The sequence below is a fragment of the Charadrius vociferus genome, unplaced genomic scaffold (assembly GCF_000708025.1).
Source record: "Charadrius vociferus isolate BGI_N301 unplaced genomic scaffold, ASM70802v2 scaffold1036, whole genome shotgun sequence".
NCBI lineage: Eukaryota > Metazoa > Chordata > Aves > Charadriiformes > Charadriidae > Charadrius > Charadrius vociferus.
Genome location: NW_009648816.1, coordinates 223,471 through 232,736, shown reverse-complemented (window position 1 = coordinate 232,736; position 9,266 = coordinate 223,471). Strand labels below are relative to the sequence as shown.

Below are 9,266 nucleotides of genomic sequence, written 5' to 3'. Positions count from 1 at the left end.
TCTCATTCTGGGAATACCCTGCTCGGGGCTGCAGGAAAGCTGGCTGCAGACGCAGCCCACGGACACATTCCTGCCCTGCCTCTCCCGTGCACGCAAGTGGGAGCTGCAGAGACCTGTAACTCTTTTTTAGAACTAAGATCCACGGACACGCGGCAAATAAATGACTTATCCAAGTTTTGTGCTTTTAAATGACTCCCGAAGCCCTCACAGCACAGCGGGTGAAATGCTCTGATGGATTTCGGGGATATACAGCAATCCCACAATTAGGAGCATCCAGCAGCGGGGAACGGACCCGTCCCAGCCAGGGTATCTTTAGAAACCCCACCAGTGACGAGCTTCTCCTTCCACCCCAGCGGGGACGGGGTCCACACAGGGGTACGCTCCAGATCACACAAAAAGTGACACTGGGATTAGACCACTAACAAACTCCAGACCCTCGAAGCAAGTCTCCCTGCTTCTTTGTAGAAGGAGCGAAGGGGCCTCTGAGCCACTGTTTTCCACGCTGAACTGGAAACTGGTCGTTGCTGTCCGGTTCCAGCACTGCTGGCAGGAGACGCTCTCACTGCCGGTCCTGCTCCGCTGTGCTGAGCCACAGCCGACACCAGGCTAGGTTCGCCATCAAAAAACGCTCGCAGGGCCGGGAAGTAAGAGGGATTGCGATGCTCTGGAGGAATCTAGTTTTTCCTTAACTTTCCAAGCATGTTGAGGGTTGAAGCAAGAGGAAGCAGTGTCTCCAGAAGAGATCCAAGGCTGCTGCGCTGAGCGGTCTGTGCCTGTGTCCCTGGAGCCCGGCAGCCCGGAGGAGCGGCCTGAGCTGTGCGTGCCGAGGAAGACGGCCAGGGGCTCCCGGTGCCCCCGAGAGAGGCCAGACTCTGAACGAGAGGAGACCATCTCCAGTGCTGAGAGATCAACACCTTCTCTTCAAAGCTGAGACTCCAGCAAAAAGCCTTCCCCGCCGCCCGCAGCCCAGGGAAGAGCAGGACACGCTTTCCGGGACTGCAGAACCAGCAGCAGTGTCTGCACCAGGCTGCATCAACCAGGGGAAGGGACAGGGAGCTCCGTCACAAGGGTCCCACTGAATTGCCGTGTCCCACATAACCTGCGCCAGGCCCCGCAGACTAACGGCAGAATCCCTAGAAAGTGTGACGGACACAGGATGGATGATACAGGATTGGTGACGCTGACACAGAAGAGCTTTGCCTGTCCCCAGGGAGAATAACCCTGAGATGCACTGCCTGGCTCTGCTTTCCCTGTCAAACCGACCATCCCCACGCTCTGCACCTTCGCAGCAAACTCCCCGGGTCTCGCCGCCTGCCACTTCACAAGAACTAACAAGGCCCAGCTACGCAGTGCACCTCGCTCCTCAAGCGCCGCTTCCTCGGCTGCCGGGGTGGCCCCGCAGAGCACGGGCTCTCACGAGACCCTCGCCGGCTGAGTTTCCATCTGATGAAGTGACGGGAGGCAGCCTGCGTGGTGTGGTCTCGCTCTGTGTGGGCTGTTTTACAGTCTGAGAAGTGGCTATGTAAAAATAGCACCTTCTAACTCAACAGATCTGCTCTCTGTGGGTCTGCCTCTCTTCCCTGGTAGACAGACATGTTTAATACGGATGCCACGGTGGCCCTGGACACCGGGCGCGCGAGCCCGGGCACACTGTGCCAAACACATCGATCGTGCGATCCTTGTGATGACTGATGGAGGCAGCAGAAAGCACGCGACCTGCCTCTCCCTCCACCGGGAACCAGTTGAGCTGGCAGTCAGGAGCAGCAGCTTTTTATTGGGGGAAAAAAAGGCACGTTTTCATACGGACGCTGATGAGAGACTTCCATCTGCCAGTCCCTCGCGATGCCTCTGGCGCTGCCTGCTGCCGCCCCCGCCACGTGCGCTCCAGCAATGCAGCCGCCCGCAAGCTCAGCCAGTGCCCAGCGCCACCATGATCCACCGCCACGAGGAGAACATCTTTCCCAGGAAGGACCCGGAGCTCCTGTGGAGCTGCTGAGCTCTGGCGCTGGGTTCTCGGGTCTCCATCAGGCACCATCAGTGCTTTCGCAGGGAGCAGCTCCCAGTGCCACCAGCCTGGCTCCCCTCCCTAACAGAGCTGCCCGTCCCTTCTGTCCCCGAACCCGACCAGGTACGGGCTGCTGGCTGCTTCCCAGACACAACCCACTGGGCACCAGTCACTTCTAGGGGACACACAGCCTCCAGTCCTCGCAATTCGAAGCACTGAAGACATACAGAGATGGTTTTCTTCCCTGTATTGCTTTCCTTTAAGCCAGAAGCCAGAGCGGCTTGTCAATGATTATCACATTTACGCAGGGAAAAAGCAGTCCCCTAGACCTGGCGCTCTCTCCAGGCCACCGTGTTGCTTCTCCGTGTAGGCAGGAGTTGGGCTCGGGGTGTAGGACAGCGGGGCCTGGGTCCCACCAGCCTGCAAACAGCCACCAGAGCACTACACAACGACTCCTGCAGTGCCCACCTCTGACATAACCCTTGAGGGGGACGAGACACCGATTTAGAAACACATTTTAGCTCACGCCAGATTACACTGGTCTTTTGCATTATTCCATATGTTATCTAGAAGTATTTAAGGGCAACACCACAGCTAGTTTTCCCTAGGGTCCTGCTGTTAGCCATGGTGGAAGGCGGGCTACTGGTCTAGATGGATTTTCTCCTGATCTGGGATGTTTTTTGAAATGGAAGAGCTTTATTAGAACAGCATCTTGGTGTGCGGTCAAGTTTGCAGTGGGAAGTTTCATTGTTCTGTCATTATCATAAAAGCGGAAAATGCATCAGGAAAGCCGTTCCAGCCCTGAGCTCCCATCGCTTTCCAGCGCAACACTCTCTTACTGAGGTGTGTGAATTCTATGCTGGCAAGAGACACCAAACCGGCAGCTCCCAGGGCTGAAGTTTCCATTCATCAAACCCAGGTACAAGGCGGACAGCAGCAGCGCAGACTTCCCTCCCTTCCCTGCCAAGACCACCTAAAAGGATGAGAAGCGGTTTCGCCTCCGCTGGCCACTCAATATTTTCAGTCGCTGTGTTGAGTTGGCCCAAGCAGTCTGCCACTCGGTGCCAATTTTGAGAGCGAGCTCTCTCCTGGTTGATACACTAGCTACACCGTTAGGAAAGCCGCCTGCCGCGTGCCGGCAGCTCCCTGCTCAGGGCAGTGTTCCCCTGCTCTCTTGCCCAGAATCGCAACGCTTGGGGACAGCGGCTATCGAAATGCTAACCCTTGCTGTGATCTGCAATGAAGTGAGGAAGAGGAAGAACTGGGGCAAAGACGAGTGACCTCTGACATCTGCGAAGTGCGAGTCAAACTGAAAAATACAAACAGAAGAGGATACTAGATTCAAAAGACTCACAATCAGGCACTTTCAGGAATGAAATGGTGGTTATGCTCAAAGGCAAGAAGGGTTAATCGACCATGCTCCTGCGCTTTAAGCGGCGTGGGACGTGCTGCGGTCACGGCACTGCAGCGCTTTCCAAGCAGGCAAGCGGTGTCAGGTCGGCAGAATTGTTACGAACAACAACAAAAAACCCCACGAAAACAAAGAGCCCCGCAAAAGCAAGTGAGGACAGCGCAGGTTCGGTACAGCACAGCCAAGCGCACTTAGAAGCTTCTCAGCATGACAAAGTACTTTGGGTGTGGGTCTGCTGTGTTAACGTCTGCAGGGTGGCACTGCCACGGGGACCAGAGTCGGTGTCACCTCTAATGGGGCGCCGAAGCTCTGGGACAACAGCAGCACACAAGGCTTTGTTTAGGCAGACTGAGATATACATGATATGTTAATAACGTAGGTGTTGACATCTTTCAGCACGTAGTGGGCTTTGGCTCTTGTAAAGTGGCTCACGAGGGTCCCTGGGTGGATGGTGGATGACGTTTGGGCAATGCCGTCAAGCGTTTCCACGCACACATTCCATTTTATTGCCCGAATCTCAGTACTGTCACCGGCTGCTAAACCACTGTTGGTCACAGCAGGTAATTCTCCGTTCAAATGAAATTCCCTCAGACAAAGGATGTCTTGTGGATTAAATAACAGCCCGCGTGGCTCACAAAGAGGCACCACACGCCGTGACCTGCAGTCTTACGGGCTGCTCTTCTCCAATAAATTTGAGAGCAACCGAAACATGGTTCATGTGATGAAAAACAGGTTATCGCTGAGACTCCTTGGCAGGCTGTCAGTGCCTGGGTGAAGCGAGCAGTGTTCGGGCACCCCTGCTATACTGTGAAGTCACCTACCATCAGTAAACACTTCCCTTATTAGCTGCACCTCAACACAATGAGTAAACTCCTGAGAATTTAAGAGAAGCCTCAGAGAAGGGGCGCTGCACAGTGTCACATCCTCAGCGCAGCGCAGATGGCACACCGGGACACGCGGCTTGTTTGGTCCCAATGCCTGAGGAGCAAGCGCTGAGCTCTGACTGCGGGATGGGGCACACGGAGAGGCCGCCTGCCTTGGCACAGGGCGCTGAGAAGACTCTGGAGCAGGGTCTGACACTCTCCTGGGGACGTGACTAGCAGCGCCCTGCCCAGTTAAAACAGCTCTCTGCCAGCACTTCAATTAGCAAGTCATCCTTTCTGCCTCTTCAGTATCTCAGTGCAATCTGTGCTCTGGTCATTCCGCTTCCCACTGGGCACCTACGACTGCTGGCAGGCTTAGAATCATAGAATCATAGAATGGCTGAGGGTGGAAGGGACCTTTAAGATCATGACAAAACCCTGACAAAACCACCTCTAAACCATGTCCCCAAGCACCACGTCTGCCCTTTTTTTAAACACCTCCAGGGACGGCGAATGCACCCCCTCCCTGGGCAGCCTCTTCCAATGTTTGACAACCCTTTCAATCATGGAATCACAGAACGGTTTGGGTTGAAGGGACCTTTAAAGGTCATCAAGTCTACCCCCTGCCCTGAGCAGGGACACCTCCCCCCAGCCCAGGTTGCTCAGAGCCCTGTCCAACCTGGCCTTGAACACCTCCAGGGATGGGGCAGCCACAGCTTCTCGGGGCAACCTGCACCAGGGGCTCACAGTAAAAAATTTCTTCCTTGTATCTAGTCTGAATCTCCCTTCTTTCAGTTTAATGCCATCACCCCTTGTCCTATCGCAAGAGGCCCTGCTAAGAAGTCTGTCCTCATCTTTCTTACCAGCCCCACTTAAGTACTAAAAGGCCACTGTAAGGTCTCCCTGGAGCCTTCCACCGCTGCTCCGCTCGAGCAGACGCAGGGTAGCTCCAGTGACACTGGGAAAGGAGCCGAGGCCTCGGCACGCTGCGGATGCTGATCTCCTCCTCTGAGTTTATATTCCTCTGACAAAAAAGGACACAGGGAGTTCAGTGACCCCAACGAACAACGCTGCACGCAGAGATGCTGAGGCACAAAGCTCGTACCATCCAAGCCCAGGGGAGAGCAGAGACCGGGGATTCCTTTTATTATTTACACTTTGCTGTCACACTCCCCGGGGCAAAGGGCTGCGGTGTGCCTGGCGCCGTGTGCCCATGGGCTCCACCACAGGATGCTACAACTATCCTTTCACAAATTCCTGTGGCAAACAGGCTGGGAGCCGAGTGATGGATACAGGGGTCCTGCACGGCTGGGAACCCTTACTGGCCACATTACTTTCTTCTGGAATGCCCTCTAAAGGAACCGAAATGGATGAGAGAAGTACAGCGTCGCTTGCAACATGCGGGAGTAAGAGGGCACCGAGAGAAGGTTCGAAGCTCTCCGAAACAAAGTGTGGAGCTCGCTCTCCGCAGGGGAAGGGGCAAATGTTTCCTGCGTGCTTCACCTGTTTCTGCACCGCCTGTGAGAGTCCTAAATAATTCAGAGCACTTTTTTTTTTCCTTTTCATTTTTATTACCTTTTAAATGGCCAGTTGCAGCTCCTGATGAGCTGTACAATAAAATCTGTCTCTTTTTAAGGACAGCTGGTCTGGGTGAAATGGATCGCGGTGCCCTGGACAGGCCTATAAATAGGTGAAACTACAGCCAAACATCTCCTCCAAGGCCAAGCGGCAGCAGTGAGCAGGTGTCTCCTGACTCTGCCTGTCTCTGCGGTGCGAAGGCAGCAAAGCCCACTCCCCTCTCTGCACTCACTGTGTAGTGTTAAAGGCAGAGGGCTTCTTCCACAGGTTTTATCCCTTTTCCACCTAGAGCTACGGCACTACAGCTCTGAACAGTGATGGCTAACACAGAAATCACGCACACGTGACACTACTGTCACCTGGGGTGCGTGGGTCCAAAGCAGCCTTCCGGCTATGAGAGCTCTCTGCTGCCTTCTAGGACCCTGAAACTAACTGTGCCTTCCCCAAATTGCTTTTATCCTTGAAGGACAGAAAGTCTGTCCTGGCACTGAGAGGGAATACCCGAATTCCCATACTCTGTTTTCCCCAGAACAGGGAACAGGGAGAACGGGAAGTGGCCAAGAGCCAAGAAGAGGCCGAGATGTCAGCACGGTCGAGGGAGAAGTCTCTGGCAGTTCGATACGGGTAAACAACTTTCTAGTTTTTCATCCCAACACTTGCAGTTGCCTCTGTGAGCGCTGTGTGGTGATAAAAGACATAAAACTACACATCTGATGCCTAATAAAAAGCCGCCCATCAACATTCAGCCTGCCACCCACTAAGTCCAGCCCAAGTTTGATGCAAGCTGTGTGAGTAAAGAGGCTGAGTGGAAGAATGTGTTCCCCGTGACTGGAACTACGACGGCAGATCACAGTTTGATGTGAATTTTCTTCTCCTGTTAATGTGGAGGACAGTTGGGACAGGCAAAAGCAGAGACACCGCGGGGGCAGCGCTACAGTGAGGAGGCTCACGGAGAGACGCTGCCCACAGCGGTTCCGAGTCTCACCTACAACCGCAAATACAATGCAGAAGCTTTTACACGGCAAGGATGCGCTGGGTCTGAGATGAAACACGGCTGATCTTAGAGCGACCCGTTCCTGCGCTGGAGGAGCGGGCAGTTTGAGCAAGCCCTCATTCAGCACAGTCATTCTGATCCATTCTTATTTTGGCACACCACGCGGCCCCTCGCAGCGGAGCGCTGGGTTGCCCAGGCAGAGGGGTTCAATTCTGCGCGTGGGGTCAGGTGCTGGGCTACACATTGCTCCGAGCGGGACAGGAACGGGAGAGCACAATGCCCACCCTGGCACTTGCAGGGAGGGCCGCGCTCAGAGCCACGATGGACAAATGACCACGGTTGCTTCCAAAGCTGGCTGGCAGCCTGGGTTGCTAGCCGCTTTCAAAGCTTAACAGTCCAGAGCGGTGGGACGGCTGGCAAAGGGCTGAGCTAGGCCCCACTCCGCACAGCACTTACTTGTCGAGGCAGGCAACGCTGAGGCACTTTTCCTGGGGCTGAGGCTGCGTGGTGCTGTCGCCGGCTGCCGCGGTGGTAGTGCTGGGTTCATTCTCCTGCAGGATGGAGTCAATGAACGTGGAGGGGGACAGAGGGGTTTCGACCGCAGGAGGGTTCCCTGGGCTGGCCTCCTCTATCTGGGGGCTGCGGGCGGGACTGGGGGGTTCTTCTTTGATACGGACCACAGGACTACTCCTGAGAGAAACAGAAAGAAAACTGGTAAAAACCTCACACCAGCACATTCTGGATTTCTAAGATCTGCTTCCACACAATAGGGCAAACAAATCCTCGTGTTGCCTTTTCACATGCAAATCCTCCAGAGTCAGCTATAAAGACGAGGTTGAATGAGTACCTAAATATTTCTTCTCTGATTCCGACCCTAATCAGCTCCCCTGACGCATCAACGTCTTCTGCTGTTAGTGCAATCTCAGCGCGTTTCTTGTGGCTAAAGGTCTGTGAGGCTGCTCAGGGCAGGACCTGCCGCGCAGTCAGCTCCGTATGGGTACGAGCGTTGGAAGGAGGGTGCGATTTTTCCTTAACGGTACAGTGAAAACAATACAGCTTTTGACGCGGACATAGTCTAAACGGTACAGAAGTAGCAGAGTGTATACACCCTTTTTTAAAGTCACTACTGAGAGGGGCATGACATAACCCTCACCGCAGCAGAGGCTGTAGTGCTGTCGCTGCTCTCAGCGGGTCAGCGCAGTGACGCCTTTGCGCAGAGCCTGGGACCGACCTTGTACACAACCCCCAGGCATTTTCAGATGTGCTGTTCTTATGGGAAGGGAAGGCGGCTTCTTTGGTCAGCCCTAATTTTACCACCTGAACTCACCGATTCGGGGGTGTAAGAGGCGCAATTGGCCCTACTGGGAAGGGCAGCAACTACAAAAGGATGGAGCAAAGGGCCATTAAGCAAACATATGGTCTATATTTAAGAGTGAGTGTTCCTGGCAGAGGGTATTAAAGGCAATAAATGGCATTTGTGGGTGACTCAGCACCTCGGGGGAAGTGCCAATGCCAGGAATAACCTTTTAAAGAGGACAAAAATTGGAGGCAGGAGACCACAATGTGCGGAGGAAAGATGGGCCCTTCTTGTCTGGGGCAGCTTGGAGAGTCGGAGTCGCTGATGCCTGGTGGGAGCGGGGCTGCAGGGAGTGAGGGCTGCGTGCCGCACCGAGGGCTGATTGCTGGTGCAGAACGGCGTCGGCAGAGGCACACAAGGCTGGGTATTGCCTACGGCATCTCAGGACAGCTCTCACTTCTGCTCGGGGCTGTAAATCTGAGCTGAGAGCGCTGCTGCTGGGCGCCGGCGGAACGGTATTTCCTACAGATTCTCAGCCTCTTCACCCGTGCAGTTTGGGACAGAGCTGTCATTGTTATTCTCAATTACTTGGGAATGAAGGTGCTTTCTGCACCTCCTCCTCTGTGCAGCAAGTTTGCAAGGGTAGAGCAAAGCTGACCCTGTGCCCGGGATGTCAGGAATTTCACAGGACGGAACATAGCCCAACGAAGAGGGTTGGTTTCCTTGTGGAAACTGAACTGTGACCCCCACCCCCAGACAGGTTCACACTAAACAGGGCAGAGGAGTGAGTGTCATTTGGAAAAAAGAATTAAAGCTGAACAAAACCCACCCACCCAACCAAAAATCTGCTGAGATGGCAGTGTCCTGGAGGAGACAACCCTGGAGGGACAGGTCCAACTTTCTGTGAAGTCCTGGTAAGGTAAACAGGACTGAACCACAGAACGGTTTGAGTTGAAGGGACCTTTAAAGGTCATCGAGTTCCCCCCCGCTGCCCTGGGCAGGGACACCTCCCACCAGCCCAGCTTGCTCAGAGCCCCGTCCAACCTGGCCTTGAACACCTCCAGGGATGGGGCAGCCACAGCTTCTCGGGGCAACCTGCCCCAGGGGCTCACCACTCT

At 54.6% G+C, this 9,266-nt stretch overlaps 1 protein-coding gene across 1 annotated transcript in view; it reads right to left on the bottom strand.

Moving 5' to 3' along the window:
• Window positions 1-9,266, bottom strand: part of HSF1 (heat shock transcription factor 1) — a 124,395-nt gene that overhangs the window by 7,525 nt on the left and 107,604 nt on the right. The window contains exon 9 of the mRNA XM_009886848.1: window positions 7,308-7,541. Within this exon, the coding sequence (XP_009885150.1) occupies window positions 7,308-7,541 (234 nt within the window). The remainder of the gene's footprint in view (window positions 1-7,307; window positions 7,542-9,266) is intronic.